The sequence below is a fragment of the Psammomys obesus genome, unplaced genomic scaffold (assembly GCF_907164565.1).
Source record: "Psammomys obesus unplaced genomic scaffold, mPsaObe1.curated_primary_1811, whole genome shotgun sequence".
Taxonomy (NCBI): domain Eukaryota; kingdom Metazoa; phylum Chordata; class Mammalia; order Rodentia; family Muridae; genus Psammomys; species Psammomys obesus.
This window is the reverse complement of record NW_026585644.1, coordinates 34667132-34683426: the sequence shown is the minus strand read 5'-3', so window position 1 is coordinate 34683426 and position 16295 is coordinate 34667132. Positions and strand designations below refer to the sequence as shown.

At 47.2% G+C, this 16295-nt stretch overlaps 2 protein-coding genes across 2 annotated transcripts in view; one reads left to right on the top strand and one right to left on the bottom strand.

Moving 5' to 3' along the window:
- Rbks (ribokinase) overlaps nucleotides 1–13706 on the top strand; it is a 41261-nt gene extending 27555 nt beyond the window's left edge. Inside the window, exon 3 of the mRNA XM_055627165.1 lies at nucleotides 13451–13706. Coding sequence (XP_055483140.1) covers nucleotides 13451–13624 — 174 coding nt within the window. The 3' untranslated portion in view covers nucleotides 13625–13706. The remainder of the gene's footprint in view (nucleotides 1–13450) is intronic.
- Nucleotides 13707–14850: 1144 nt separating this feature from the next.
- Nucleotides 14851–16295, bottom strand: part of Mrpl33 (mitochondrial ribosomal protein L33) — a 10386-nt gene continuing 8941 nt past the window's right edge. Inside the window, exon 4 of the mRNA XM_055627177.1 lies at nucleotides 14851–15104. Coding sequence (XP_055483152.1) covers nucleotides 15055–15104 — 50 coding nt within the window. The 3' untranslated portion in view covers nucleotides 14851–15054. The remainder of the gene's footprint in view (nucleotides 15105–16295) is intronic.

Genomic DNA, 16295 nt, shown 5'->3' with positions numbered 1-16295 from the left:
GAATATACCTTGTTCAGACAGGCTGCTCTTCCTGGCTTTCCAGAGATGTTCTGTACTCATCTGTGAGGGTGGGCAGTGTCAAGTGGATACAAAACTCTCATGCCTAGTGAGGTCCACACCAGAAACCTCCATCTCAGACCTGTGCACTGGTGTCTTGCCCTTTAAGAACAAAGCTTAACATTTATCTTGATGCCCCCACTTAAGCAGTGCAGAAACTCAGAGAGAAAATCTCTCAAGCTGGAAAACCTACAGAAACCAAGACTGACAAACTAGACCCATTAATTATGAAGAATGTAGGTGGGTATCCGCTTCGAGATTAGCAGTCACAGACAGTCCCACCACAGCAAACTCCTGGCACACTTCTAGTTTAATCTGAAAACCTCACATACTTGTGGTAAGAATCAATGCAATGTTGTTGGGAATGAAGTTTTCATAACTAGTTCCCACTGGATCAACAGGGGCCTCACTTTCATATGAAGTGCGCCAAAAGGAACATGGTTAAATTTTGTGTAACTAGGAAATAATAATAAATCATTGGTTAATTACAGAATTAAAATAGGAAATGGTTTTACTCAAAAATGTGTATATATATTTAGCAAGTCTGTAAAGGCAGAAGGTAGATGAGGCCTGAGGACAGTGAATGAATGAGGTTTCTTTTAGGGGGATGAATACTTCTAAAATTAAGCTGTGGTGCTTGTTGCTCAGACCATTACTTCACTACAGAACACACAACTGTGCTCTTAAGCAGGTGAACAGTGTGGTGTAGGGACTGTGTCCCAGCGCCAGGATCTGTGGAGAGGTTGCTTGTTTATTTGTTGCATTTGTTTCTTTCTGTGGGAGGAAGCTGCAGCTCCATGGTAGAAGCCCTGAGTCGCATCCCCACCACACACACACACACACACACACACACACACACACACACACACACAATCAAGTGACTAGCAGATTATATAAACCAAGGAATAACTCAGTGCCTGGTTAATTTGAAGTGCTGATCATTTGGACCATATTAGTTCATGAAATAGCTTAATCTTTTAACCATACAGTATTTTTAAGATGGATCATCTCAGGCTAATCACTGACATTTATCACAGTGGCAAGGGCGTGGACAGCTGTGATTATGTGGAGTGGAGATCAGCTACACTTACACACAGTAAGTGCGTGGGTCTGGCTGGCTGTCATGATGCTCATAAACTTATCTGGTTTGGGAAGGCGGGAAGTTTGGGGTTGGGGAAGAATATGATCTCATCCTTCTGAGGTAAACATGAGCTGATAAGAGGAGAGAGACAGATTCCAATGGGAGCCCTGAACTGAGCTCTTGCATAAACAGCCTGTCTCAGGGTCAGTCCACCAGAGAGCTCATGCTGTCACATCTGCCCACGAGAGAACCTTTGCCCCGTCCTTCCTGGGAAAATCAGCAGCCATACTGGTCCCCATCTGCTCCCTACATTCCTTACTCTGGGGCTTTGAGACTTCCCAGGGTTCACTGGTAACCACATTAGAACCTCTCAATGGAAAGTGGGGACCACCAACATTACCCACCATGCCTTGCAATAGAGTGTTCGCTTTTTGGGTTACTCACATGCCAAAGACCTTGACTAGACCACTTGCCCTTCAGGACAAGAGGCCTCACCTCAGCATTTCTAAGATTTCTTTTCATCACACTGCCCCAAAGAACCTTGTAAAACATTTTCCCTATCCACCCTCCTTTTTACCCTTGAGATGTGAAAATGGAAAATATACTCATATACACATTTATACACTGTAGCTCTTTAACAATGCACTAGCCATTGTAATGGGTGTAAGTTTCAGACACTCGAGAGTTCTGGCCCCAGCTGGAAACCCATGCCCTGTATGAAAGAAAGGCCCTCAGCAGGGCTTTCCTGCCCACCCCTGCAGCGAGTGGTGAGGTTAGTCAGGTAGAGGAGACCAGCAGCCTGGTGGAGCCTTCACCTCAGTTTCCAGCTCTGCTGGAAGACTCTCACCCCCGGCTTGCTCAGCCACCTGTTCCCGGCAGTGGGGCATCTGTACAGCCATGGGGGGCAGAGTGCCCTATCAAGCATTAATGCAGAGGAGGTCCAGGGTATCCCCCTACCCATGCTGATCTCCAGCCCCACCTCTCCTAGCCTGGACTCTTCCTAGAGCTTCTCATTGCTTAGCCTCTGCTGCTTGTCCCTTCGGGAAAGCTGGAGACTTGCCTGACTTCCCCAAGTCTGCATTGGCTACAGGGACTCTCTGGTTTTTACTCTCCCTTACTTTAATCTCATAAACTCACTAAAGGGCTCAAGTAATTCACCCACCCCACAGGGGAGTGAAGGTCAAAGACCCCAGGAGACTGTGATGACACTGCTCTTCAGCTCCTTCGTCAGTAAGGGCTCCAGGGTACTGGCTTCTGCCTCTTCCCAGCCACCCTTTATTCTTCACCGCTGAGCTGGGAACAGTAAACCAACCCTCTTCCTCTGAACGCTATAGATCGTGACCCTATGATGGTGACCCCTTTTTGTCCCTGGATCCTTGTCTGACCCCAGTGACCTGGGTCATGAGTTTCCACTACAAAACCTTGAGCAAAAGAAACGGCAAAAGATACCACCTCATCTTCCCCACTCTATTGATCCCCTGACACTGTCTGAGTTAGTATCTACAGCATCCAACACCTAAGTAGTTGCAGAAAAGCCTGGTAGAGATCACACAACTAGTACGTTGGTGGAATGGGGGTGTCAGATATGTCTGACCCCGTGCCATTTGTGCATGGTTCCACTTGAGAAAACACCGCCCAAGTTGTAAGTTTCAATTAAAATGACAGAGGGGCTCCCATACAAGTGAGATGGCAATCTGTCTACAATTTCTAAAAGATGACAGAACTAACAAGAAAGGGCTGAAGTAAAAGGTCCCTCATGTTTGGGACTCCTAGGCCAATCAGGTCCCTGTGCCTCAGCTCCTTGACCTGGGAAGGAGGCAGAAGTCTGTGTTTAGGCATCATCGCCAGAGAAGACTAGGCCTGGCTGCCAGGCAAGCCTAAGGGTAGTCACCCAGAAATTGGGCTGGTTCCCTAAAGTGATCCCAAACCAAGTGCACACAACAGGGCTGACCCAAGGGGCTCTAGAGCAAATCTGAGCCCCCACAGCCATGCGAAAGGTAGTAAAGACCCTGACCACTCACATTTGCTCACTCCCAAGCCCCTGGCCAGATCCTTGAAGAAGAAATGGTGCATCATCATGTTTCAGCCATTTGCTCCTCCCTGGCCTCTCAAACCGCAAGCAGACTGAGGAATTCAGCCTGCAGTGTGGGCTCTATGGAGGGAGAGGTTCCGAAAAGAAAGGAAAGTGGTATCAACTTGTCAGATGGAATGTGTGAGGACATCGAAGAGGAATGCGGGGGCTCTGTTCGGGTGGCTCTGCAGTTTGGCCTCTGAATCATGCTGTGTGGGTCCAGATTCCTAACAGATGAAGCCTCGGGGCTGACATCACTCTCGAAAGATCATTGGGGCTCTGCTGTCCTGGCCAGCAAGTTTTTACCTTGGGGATTTTCAGCACTTGGGATTTTTTTTTTCCCAACCACATTTAATACCCATCATTCCTTCCAACTCACCCATTTTTCTGTCATCTGGAATTTGACAAACTAGGACTCTTATAAGCCTGTTACATTGCTGCTCTCCCTTCCCCCAAGATGGGGCATTCTTGGAACAGCATGTGTTCTTGCCTGACCACTCAAGGCCATCTTCCTGACAATGCTGGCTTCTATCAGTGTATTTCAGCAGAGGCTGGGCAAGCCCTAGGCCTCAGGATCAAAGGTGACAAAACTGTCTTCATGTCCTCAGAAAGGAGGCATAGAGGACATGGGGATGACTGGTCTGGGTTAGTGGGATCAGAGAATGCTTTGGACATAGTGCCCGGCAGTCAGCCTGTGACTGACTACGCTAACGCCTCACTTGAGTCTTAGAGTGAAGGAGTCAACCTGTGGAAGGTTCTAGGTTATAGTGTCTCCAAGAACAAAGTCACTGTAGATCTCTGGAGAGGGTGTGGACATGATGTAGGGCAGTGGGAAGGGGATGCAGAGAGACAAGAGGGCAGATCGAGCATTTGGAATTAACTAAACAGCCGTTAAGTTTACAGGAGGAGGGTCCAGAAGGTCCTCAGGCTTTCAGTGTGAAGGTGTATAAGTGACAGGAGGCCACTACAGTCAGCTACAGTCAGCTTGGCCATAGTGAGCTCAGCTTGTCATCAAGCAACATGAGCCTGGCCAGCTATCCAAAGGAAGAAGCATATCTCTGGCGCGGGACTGAGGGTGGACAGTACTCAGAGCAGCTGAAACTGTGTAGTATTGAAAAACCCAGGAAATGGGAATGAGAAAGGAAGCGAGCCCAGGATCATGAACCCAAAAGGAACCAGCAATGAAGACAGGCAGAGGGACCTCAAGAATTCCAAAGGGCCCAGTCTCCTTCTTCTCCACACCACTTTCCTCGTCAGCTTCACAGTGCTTAACTCCCTCCTAAGCCTTCTCACTGGGCCCTTCTCTGCTCCCAACTTCCCTTTCAGTTTTGCAAGTGAAAGCCATGGCTTCCAGCCATCCTTCCTCTCCCTTCATGTACTGCTTCCTGCATCATTGGGGCTCATGTCATTTCATGATAGCCCTCAACCTGCTCCTCTGCAATCTGGCTATCTAAGACTTTAGCATCCACGTTACTGTCTTCCCTCTGTCCTGGCATGGCTGCCATGTGTGGTGACTTCGGGATCACGAGGATGAGCCATTTCCCACAGTCCCCAAATACCTCAGCTCTGCCAACTCTTTACCTCTGTTCCACTTCAGCCTCCCGCGCCTATGGTGACTTCCAGGGCCTTGTTACTACCGGCTTGAAAACCCTCAGTCCTATTCTGGCCATGGCTGGCTTCTCACCTCTTCAACACTGTTCTTATTCTCCTTAGTTCCCCACATTTTCTCCTGTCCTATTGAGCCCCTCCTGATTGCTCTTCCTCCCTCGGCAAGTAAGATTCTCTGATTGTCCTTCTCATTGTTCCCTGAATACACCAATCCCTCTGTGCTCCGCTCTTCCCCCACACCTGCCTGAGACAATTCTGCCTAGTTCAGACTCCACTCTTGCCCCAAGCACACAGAGGAAATGGGATCGACTGTGATTTGAATCTGATATGTCCCCACACATTCATGCTTTGAGTGCATGTTCCCCAGCTGGTGGCACATTTTGGAAGGCTGTGGCACCTTTAGAACATACAGCCAGGCTGGCAGAAGTAAGCCATTAGGTATGGGCCTTTGAAGGAAGGCCATGTCAAGCCAGCTCTGTGCTTTCCTAGGCCGCTATGATGTGAGGAGTATCTGCTACATGCCACCACATGCTACCACCGTGCCAGGCCTTCCTTGCCACAACAGACCCAGCCCACCCCTGGAACCATGAGGCAAAGTAGCCCTTTCCTCCTTGGAGTTGCTCTGATGGGTACTTTGGTGCAGGGCATCACTGGAGCTCCCAGATCTTCCCCCTCATCCCTGATATGCTTCACTACAGAAAATGAGCCCTTCCCACAAGGCAGAGAGAGAAATCTCAACAGCAACCGAGGGCAGATTCACCCCCAAGAAAGACTCCACCTGCACTTCCTAAAACCCCTCTCTAGAGGAGAGTAAATTTCTGCTCCCCCTAAGGTCTCAACAACAAACAGAGGTGCTCTCGGGCAGGGTTACCTGCAGGTAGTAGTTCCCAAGCTAGCACAGTGAAGGTCAAGAGGTGGCAGTCTGGCTCGGAGGACAGTCTTGCACATGCTGTGTCATTGGAGTCCCACACAGATGACCTTGCTGCAAATCTCAACCACACACGCTGTCTTTTCTTTAATATTGGCGAGCTGCTGACATGCCTCGAACCAAGGAGAAGCTTTATGCTGAGGACCCAACAGGGTTGCTGCTGGCCTATATGACACTTTGTGCGTGGACTCACAGCGTGGCTTGACTTGCCCCTTCCACAGGCACTTGGAGGCAACGCAAGTGGGCTCAACATTCACCACAGTTTGAACTGTGCCTTCCTTCATGGGGCCCTTGTGAACAGTCCAGTCATGTCCAGCAGGCCCAGAAAAGAGCCTGACTCTGAGCAGAATTTCAGAAAGAAAAAAATAATAATCAGCTACTGCAGAGAGCAGGGACACGGCTCTACATGTGACGGCGCCATGCTGGGGGACATTCTACCACTCCTAAGCATTTACTTCCGAGCCCCCCGCTCTCACCAGACAGCCCTAAGAGACTGGGTACCAACTGGGGCAGTTCAATGCAGGCACTGAACCGTCATCATAGACAAGGGTCCCAGGAACGCAGGTAGAGGAGGAAATGCAGGGGACAGAATGGAAAGTGGGGCTTTGGCCAGAGAAGATGGTCTACAGGGAAGAGGGAAATGAGAGCCCAGCCTCCACACAGGCACACTATCTCGGGCCTGGCATCAGAGGCCGTCCCCATAACCCAGCCTGGCCTGCCTCCTCTCAGGCCCTGCCTTGTGGTCACCAGAACCGCTGTGCCAGTGCACCCTTCCCCCTTTACCACCAGCCCTCAAAACCCTCCTCCCCCCACAGCCCTTGTCCTGGTGTGCTTCTCTGCTGCAGTGGCTGACAACCACAGTGGCCGAAAGCAACTTAGGGAGGAAGGGGTTCATTTGGCTCACAGGGTACAGTCCATCCAGGGAAGTCCAGGCAAGGAGCTCAGAGCAGGAACCTAGAGGCGGGAACTGAAGCAGAGCCATGGAGGAGTATGGCTTAGTGGCTCTCTCTCCGTGGCTGGTTCAGGCGTGGCACCACCCGCAGTGGGCTCAGACTTTACACTTCAATCTCAAACAAAAACAGTGCCCTACACACTTGCCTACAGGCCAATCTGATGGAGGCAGTTGCTCAACTGAGACTCCCTCTTCCCAGATGACTCTAGGACATTGTTGCTGTCCTTCACACCCTGACACACAGTCTGCCTGCACATACACTATGGATCAGAGCACCTCAGACACAGGAATGTGGCGGCCCTTGAGAAAGCAGGAAATGTGGAATGCATTCTGGGTGAGCAACCTGCCCACAGGAGGAAAGTGCTCTGAGAAGGCAAGGAGTGCTAGCCATGTGGGCAACTGTTGGAAGGAGGGTGAATTATGCCATCAGCCCCTTTTGGCATAAAAATAATTTTCAATAAAAGGTTAAAACCATCAAGTTCTATCAATGAGATCTGTTCCATTACACCAAGGATGATTGATTGGAAAGTACTTTCACTTACAGGAAAATCACAGTGATAGAACACAGCTTCCATTTTTAAAGCACTTTCCATTAAAAAAAAAAAAAATCATACCAACGTATAAAAATAGTTAGACTAAAGATGTGAATCAACAGCCAAGTAATTTATTGGCACTTGAAAGCCTTGTGGTATAAATAGACCCAACAATGGGAGGACTATCAAGTAACTCTGAGCCGTGGCAACCTGACCCCACTAACACAAAGGAAAGTCACACACAGTTCATCCAGGGCCGGCCAGCCACCTAGAGATCCTGAGGAGAGAGTATGATGGAACCGGAATCACTAGGTCAGGTCCACATCAAGTGCTAGGCGGGGCAGGCAAAGAGAAGCAGGGAGCGTAGATGTAGACCCACCCCCAAAGAGCCTGCAAGTTGTCCTGACTGTAGGCCTCTGCAGAGTGCACAGCATGGTGTATTCAGGATCCTAAGGGGGAGGGAGGTACAGAGTTCCCAGATACTAACGAAGATCTGTTTCCACTCCGTGGTGTCCTTCTACCCTTCCTTCCCACAGACCTTTACCCGGTGACATACTGAGCAGGTTTGCCAGGGCTCGCTCATATTTACTAGACGGGCCTTGCTATTTCTGAGATTCGGCTCCTTCCTTGTTTCCTCTTGTTCTGCTGGGGAAGGTCAGTGTAAATGAGAAACGGGCCCTCGAGCCTGTGAGTGTGCTGGATGGAAAGTATCCGGCCTTGCAGCCTCCTGCTGCAGAGCAGCCCCGAGCCCCTACCCATTCTGCTGTGTTTCCATCCTTGGGTATAACGTGGCTTTCACGGGTTGGCACTCTGTGGCCCAAACGCCACCTGCTTTGGAATGCCCCTGCCTCTCACTTCTGGTGACGTCAAAGGCAGAGCAGCTGGAACTGGTTCACTGGCAGTTGAGTACACACTTTGTGTGGTATGTGTAAACACACGTGTGTACATGCACATAGAGGCAAGAGGCCAATTCTCGGGGACCATGTTTATGTGGAGATGTATATGTGACTTACGTGTGCAGGTGTGTGTGTAAAAACATATGTCCATGCATGTACATACAGAGACCAGAGGAGGATGTTAGGTGTCTTTATTAATTCCCATGTCTTTTTTTTTTTTTTTTTTTTTTTTTAAGACAGGCCCCCTCACTGAAATGGACACCTACTGTTTAAGCTAGGGAGCCTGGCTACCCAGCAAGCTCCCAGGACCCGGCTGTCTCTGGCCCAGTGTACAGCCATGCCAAACTTTCATGTGGATTTCAGGCCAGCTCCTTGGGCTTTCACAGCACACTCTCGCCTCCTGAGTTCTCTCCCCAGCCCCCATCCTGATTTCTGAGATAGACCTTGTGTATTAGCCTGCCACTCACCAAGCAGGGTAGGCCGGCTGGCCAGCAAGCCCCAGGGTCCGCCTGTCTCCATCGCTCTAGTACTAGAATCGCAAGGGCACACCATCATGCCTGGCTTTTATGTGGCTTCTGGAATCAGTGAGTCCTCAAGCTTGCAAGGCAAGCACGTTGCCAACAGCCATCTATCTCCCCAGCCCACCCGTGTGCCCACAGTACTTTACAAATGAAGAGTCAGAAGAGTCAACAGGGAAAGGTGGAGACTTACCTGACCTCTCTGAAGGGTTTAACCAGGTGGGGTTGGTGACTGCCTCAGTCAGCGTTAGCCACTGTCCCATCCCAACAGCCCTGAGGGTCCTGAGCCTCAGCTCCCATGTAGTCAGTCAGAGCCACTAAGTGTTCTCTCCTGTCCCCTCAGCGTTCAAGTGCCAGGCCTGCGTAGCAGGAGAGTGTCACAGTGAGCTTGAGTTTTGACTGGTTTGATTTTGAAAATCCTTCAAGTCTTTAATTTCTATTTTATAAAGACAACTTGGAGACTGCTGCTCTGCTGCACACCCTTCATTTCACCCACTGGTAAAGTTGTCACCTTTGTTTCACTGCTCCGTCTTCTGCATGCGCATGCTGCACACCGTGTGTGGTCCGTGTGCGCTCTGTTCCACCCCTCTCCACCTGGAGGCGGCATCTTCACTAAACGGGGGCCAGCAAGCCATGGCGGCCCTCCTGACTCTGCCTGCTCACCCACACAGGGCCATCACAGGCGGCACACAGCCACAGCCAGCCTTTTATCTGTTTCTGGAACCCTGAACTCGGGTCCTCATGTTTGAACAGATCCTCTTAGCTCTTCTCTAGCTCTGAGCTAGAAATAGACCAAACATGATTGGTTTTAGATGAACAGTTTGAGAATAAGTTGCCGACAGTATAACTTACCATACAGTTGAGGATGGTCTTGAACTGGTGATCCTCCTACCTCTCTACTCCTAGGTGCGGGGATTTTTTACAGGCGTGTACCACCAGCTCCAGCTTCAGAGGTACTAGGGATCCAGCCCAGGGTTTCATGTGTACTGGACAAGCACTGAACATTCCCAGGCTAGTAATCTTCATTTCTTATTGTTCACTGTTATTATCCAGAAATACAATTTTCTTAAAATTTCTACAAAAATCATTACACCATCGTCACAGAATTTTCCTTCTTTCCAATCTGCACACCTGTTCTTTTCCTTGCCTCTCTACACTGGCTATGCACTCCATAACAACACTGACAAAAGTGACAACAGACTACCCAGGGCAGGTCCCAGAATGAGGGGGAAAGCATTGCTCTTCCTCCAGTGTGAGGCCCATAAGAGATCCGTTCATAAACGCTCCCTCAGATAATCAAACCATACCTTCTATTGTGCAAATAGAAAGTTTTAAAAATGTATTTATATTGATTTTAAAATAAGTGTTTTCTTAGTCTTGCATTCATTCTTGGGTATTGTCTACTTGGTCGCAATGGCTATGCACACGTTTCTATGTCTGTATTCCACTTGCTTAAAAAGTAATACTTTTGCATCCTAATTCATGTGGACATTGTTGTATTTGATTTAGTTTTTCTTTTAACACCATAGTCTGCTTCTGGAAGCATGGCAATGCTCACCTGGTAAAGCAGCAGAGAAATGTCCCCTTTGGCCTTTCTGTGCTCAGTGTGTCACAGTAGCCTTATTACTTACCTAATTTTCCAAGAATTAATTCTGCAGGGAGGATACCTGGCATTCTTAGTGGAAAACCCCTGATTTTAGATAGAGGAAGAGTGTACCTTTAGAGTCTCCAAGGGCACAGTGCATGGCATGAGGAAGGAAGGGAAATTAAGGTATGAAAACCCCTGTGACCTAAATAATGCTTCCAGCAGATTTACCAGTGTTTCCTCAGCTTTGTCAGTAGTAAAACAAACCAATGCAAGTGTTGTCAACACAATGTTTGTAGTGACCAATGCAGTATTTCTTTCTATTCTTTTTTGAGGCCTATTTGTACATCTTCATGAAGTATATTATTGAAATTCAATACATGCATAGTGTAATAATCAAATTAAGATAAAATTTTCATATTTTCTAGACATTTTTAATTTATCAGATTATGGGGGGAGGGGTTTCCTTTGTTGTTGTCATTTGGGGGTTTGGTTTTTATTTAGTTTTGTTTTGGTGGTGGTAGATTTTTATTTAGTTGGTTGGTTGGTTTTTGGGTGTTTGAGATAGGGCTTCTCTGTATAGTCCTGGCTGTCCTGGAACTCCTCTGTAGACCAGGCTGGCCTCAAATGCAAAGGGCCTGCCCCTGTCTCCCAAGTGCTGGGATTAAAGGTGTGCCCAGCTGCCACTATCCTGCTGTTGTTTTGTTTCTGAGATACAATCTCACTAGTTGGGCCTGGCTAGAATGGAACTCATTGTAGACCAGGTTGGTCTTGAACTGGTAATGGCTCTCCTGCCTCAGCCTCTGGAGTGCTGGGATTACAGGTGTAAGCTAATATGCTTGGCTTTTCATGTTTTCACAGTATATCCTTCAGCTCACAGCGGCTCTGGCCTCAGACCCTCCCGTGTCCTGCTGCTATGCTGGGAACCTGAAGAGTCCTGAGAACGTCATTCTCTCCCCTGCATCCTTTAGAAAGAATGAACTTAGCAAAGCACCTAGGAGCTCAGAAAAAGAGGAAAAGGAAAGGGGAGGGGAAGGGAGGATGGGAGAGGACAAGGGAGGGATCTACACCTGCACTACTGTGACTCCTTGGCAAATTTCATATTGCCCATGTTGCCTTTGTGAACAGGGTGAAACGACCTTCCCGGACTCCTGAGCTCACCCCCCCTGCCCAATGTCTTTGTTCTGTGAGGCCTGACTTCTCCCTAGAAATCCACATTAAAACTCTAGGGAGGTTTCCTAATTATCCTAATTACACTTGGCATGGTAGTACAACCCTGTAAACTGAGTGAGGCTGAGACAGGAGGATCACAAGTCCAGGCCAGCCTGGACTAGATAACAAGATCCAGACCAGCTGTGGGCTGCATGACTATCACTCATAAAACCACACCCTAGACCACTTATGAAGTCTGGCCATGCCGCTTAATACTTACTCCACATGGGTTCTGCACACCCCTTTTTAGCCAGGTCTCACTATGTAGTCCTGGCCAACCGTGAAGTTACTATGTAGACCAGGCTAGCCCTAAGACCGTAGTTTCTGCTTTTGCCGACTGATTAAACCCTGGGGTTAAAGTTCTTCACCACCATGCCTGGCTGTGTCTCTTCTCAGTGGCCATCACTGTGGCAGACACACAGCTCACTGGATGTTTCAGCTGAGACAGAAACAACTGCACATCAGGGCTCCTTGCAGTGGTTACAGCAGCCACAAGAATTGTGAAAACTAGGCCTCAGGAGTCAGTACTGGTTGTGGAGATGACACTGGAAAATGCCTCTGAGAGCAACAAACACCAGAATTTCCAGTGAGACTCCACACTCGGGCTTGAACTTGTTTTAAACATTGGTCACGTGAACACATGACTTGGCGTCACCCTGAAGGCACTGACGATCAGACTTGGTAGGGTAGTTTGGTTCCTCTGTGACCTTCTCCAACACAAACCCTGGGAATGGAAACAAAGCTGCTTCTCCCTATATTTGGCTTGAGACTAGCATCCGAATGGCTCTCACTACTCTTTGCATTCATTTTTTCATGGAGACATGACTAATTTTAGGGCTAAAAGGGGAATATAGAAATGAGCCTGGGGCATCTTGTTCCAGAAAGCAAGCAAGAAAAAACAAAATGATGGAGATCATGTAAGAGATACACACAGGAGGCAGCTGAAAAGAGCCCAGTTGCCAATGTTGGGATGAATGGGCAACAAAAACAATATTAGTTACAGCCCAAAGAATGAGTTCATGTTGATACAAATGATTAAATAAGTGAGGGGAGGCAAATTTTGAATGCAGAACTCCAATTTATGTGAATAGTAAGTTCAGAGTGGAACTCTACCCACTTAAGAGCAGTGTCTGGCGAGGGATATAATTCAGTTACAATGCCCATTATGTATGAAGCCATAGGTTCAGTCCCTGGCACCACTACATAAACCTGGTGGTGTGATTTATGCCTGCAATCCCAGCACACAAGAGGTAGAGGATGGAGGATTGGGAGTTCAGGGTCATTCTTGGCTACTTAAAGAGCCTTTGAAGCCGGACTGAGCGATAAAAGATGCTCCTCAGTGGGAAGGGATAGAGGATTGGATCCTTGGCAATTGGCATAGAGAGTATATGGAAAAAAAAAAAAAAAAAAAAAGGAAAATGACTTTAGAAAAGCCACTCAGCCACATCACAGCACACATCCTTGCTTTGATGTGACAATTTAGAGAGAAATCCTATAGCCAGGCATGGTGCTACACATCTGTAATCCCACACCGAGGCTGAGGCTACCCTCTGTTACACAATGAGACCCTATCTCTCCTGACTGAGGCAGTCTGCAAAGTAGCTGATCTCTTGAGCTGTCATCAAAAACACTGATGATACAAATACAAAAGCTGTCATAACCCACAGGCGTGGAAACATGACTGTAAAATGTCATCCTGCATGGGATACAGGAACAGAAAAGGGCCACTGAGCAGAAACTAGTAAGATCCAAATAAAGCGTGATGTTCTGTTAATACTGTCATTATTTCGTCAGTTATGGTAAGTGTGCCACATCTGGATGTTAACATAGCTGGCCTGGAGTGTCTTTGCTCCTTTTCTGGACTCTGAAACTATTTTAAAATTAAAAGGATTGGTTTGGTTCAGGTACTGAGGCTTGAACCTACAGCCTCCCAAGTACTGGGCAGGTTCTCTACCACTGAGCCACAGCTTGACTGCACACTTGTATTCATAACTGTGCTTCCATTGCAGGGTGCTGGTGACAGTTTTGTGGGAGCACTGGCCTTCTACCTGGCTTACTACCCAAATTTGTCCTTGGAAGAAATGCTCAAGAGATCCAATTTCATCGCTGCAGTCAGTGTCCAGGCCACAGGAACACAGTCTTCTTATCCATACAAAAAGGACCTTCCTCCTGCTCTATTTTGACTGCTGCTATCCCCCAATAAATATAATCTGGAAATAAAATGCGCATGGGCGTGGCCACTCATGGCTCACAATGACTAGAAAATGTCCTTGCTTTATAAATATTATGTCCACTTCTAAAGCAATCTTTGACTTAGTGATCCTTCACTATTTCACAGTCACAACAGCAACTAGAATTAGATTTCACCATCAGGATCCTATAAACAGTACCACTATTTGAGAGCAGCAAATCCTAGTGTTGTATGCACACTGTAAAGCAGAGATGGGAAGGGACACGTGCTATTTTGGGACAGCATTGGTTCCCTGTGACCAGGGGAGACACTACGTTTTCTCAGGTATTTTGTAAAGATACAGATGATCAGGTCCTCTGCTGTCCTAAGAGCCGATGACCAGTCTAGACTGCACAGTGAGGTCCAGGCCAGCCTACAGTAGAGTAAGACCTCATCTCAAAACTCAAACCATAAACCGCTGTACTAATGTTCTGCTGAGCCTTTAAGACTGTGGAGTGACTAACCCCCAGGTCCATGAAGTGACTGGGGCTCCGAGAGTCAAGACGTTCTGATACTCGGACTCCGGAGGAGGAAAGAGTACAAAGAAGTGTTTGGCGTGTTTGCCACTTTGTAAGCGTTTTCTGAATGATTAAGCTAATGTTGTTTCACCTTTATTAACAGTCACAGTTAAGGGTTTGATGTGTATTTAAAAGTCTCTTATTTGCTCCAAAACTAGTAAAGGGTGGAAATGAGACTATGGAGTAGGGCTAGAGAAATGGCTCGGTGGTTAAGAGCAGTTCCTGCTCTTCCAGAGGTTCTGAGTTCAGTTCCCAGCAAGCACACGGTGGCTCACAACCATCCATAATGGAATCTGATGCTCTCTTCTGTCATGCAGGCACACATGCAAATAAAGTGCACATATGTATAAATAAATCAATCTAAAAAATAAAAATAAAAAAGACTATGGAGCAAAGGCACTGCTCCTAATGACAATCACACAAACCAGAGCAGATGTTTCTCCCCCTCCCAGCTGCCTGTTCTCCGCCTGTTGTCACAGGGTGATGCCTTCAGCACTACCAGGAGCACCTTCCTGTGCAGACACAGGAGCAGCCTAGGAACTCAAGTCTCACCATAGACCATGGCTTTTCTTATGTGAGACAATAGTTATTTCTTGGATAGATGGTTGTTTTTTCAAGTTTCAAACAGTGAGGGGAAATATCACTAAGAGACAAGAGCACAGGAGATTTAGATATTTTTTTATTAAGGCCTATTAAAGCAGATATATCTGGTCTCTGTGAAGAACTTTCTTTCTCCACATTGTTCCTTCACACTAGCCTTCATCTCACCACACTGTAGTTTCGTCTTCAGTGCACACTGCAGTTAGAACCGGCGCTCACCCTTGGTCTTCTCGTTTATGAATCAAATTCATTTTCAATCCTCTGCTCAGAGGGAGCGGATTTTTCTCTGTTCCACGAAGAGAACTTTTTTGTTCACTGTGAGGCAAGAAAAAGGGTTTGTAGGAGAAAACTAGGAAGCATCATTTTAATTAAAACACATCCTCCCCTGAGCCCTCTCTCCTTGTTCCTTGTTTTACTATTCCTTTGACGTGAGGATGAGCTGGTTTGCAAACCCAGCTTCTCAATCTCAGAGGCCAGAGAAGAGGGTGAGAAGCCAAGGGACAGCTTGTCATCAAGTCACCAGCAAATCAGCAGTGTCCTCACCACGCTACAAAATCATTTCAATCAATGTGAGATAGTGGGTGCAAACATGGCAAACAATGACTCAGGAGTCATTCTCATAATGGGTATGCAACAACCAGCTGGGCACTGGGCTCCAGGGCAGCAGTGAGTGCTGGCAGTCAGAGGAACAGCAAATACACAGAACCTCTGTCAAGAGATGGCATCACACCCCAACAGGAATGGTGCAGATTGACAATGAGGCAGTATATTAATATCAGTATTATAAATCTACTGGGAAAAAAAAAAAAGTGTTACCTCCTTAGTAAGAGACTGGAGCTAGGTGCTGGGAAGGGAGGCTTTCACAGAGCCCAAGAGTCCTATAATCCACCATCAGCCTCCAGCTAAAACCAACACAGATACACAGATGTAGACAGACAGACATACACACACACACACACACAAACCTGACCTGATTTTTCTTTGCCACAAAAACAAGACACCAGAGGGGCAGAGGAACACCAGGAGGCCAAAGGACTGTGTGACTTCACAACTCCTTGCTGACCCTGACTGTACAGACATTTCAGCTTTGTAGTCTCTTCTCTTACAATTAAAATTAATACATTCCATATTAAACTTCCAAGTCATGCTTAAGAGTTATCTAGGGAGCTTATTTAAAATATATTGCTGTGGGATGAAGAGATGGCTTGTGATTAAAAGCACTGTTTGCCTTTCCAAGGGACCCAGATTCGATTCCCAGCACCCACATGCTAGCTAACAACCCCTCACAACTCCAGTTCCAGGGGATCTGTAAGCACCAGGCACTCTCGTGTTACACAACAGTCATGTTATACAGCCAAATCACCCTTAGAAATAATAAAAAATTTAAAAGCATTCATTTCTCACCTCCATCATAATTCCAGTTCAGCTTTTTTTTTTTTTTTTAATCTTCTAAACAGTGCTTTTTTTTTTTTTTTTTTTTTTTTTTTTTTTTTTTTTTTTTTTTTT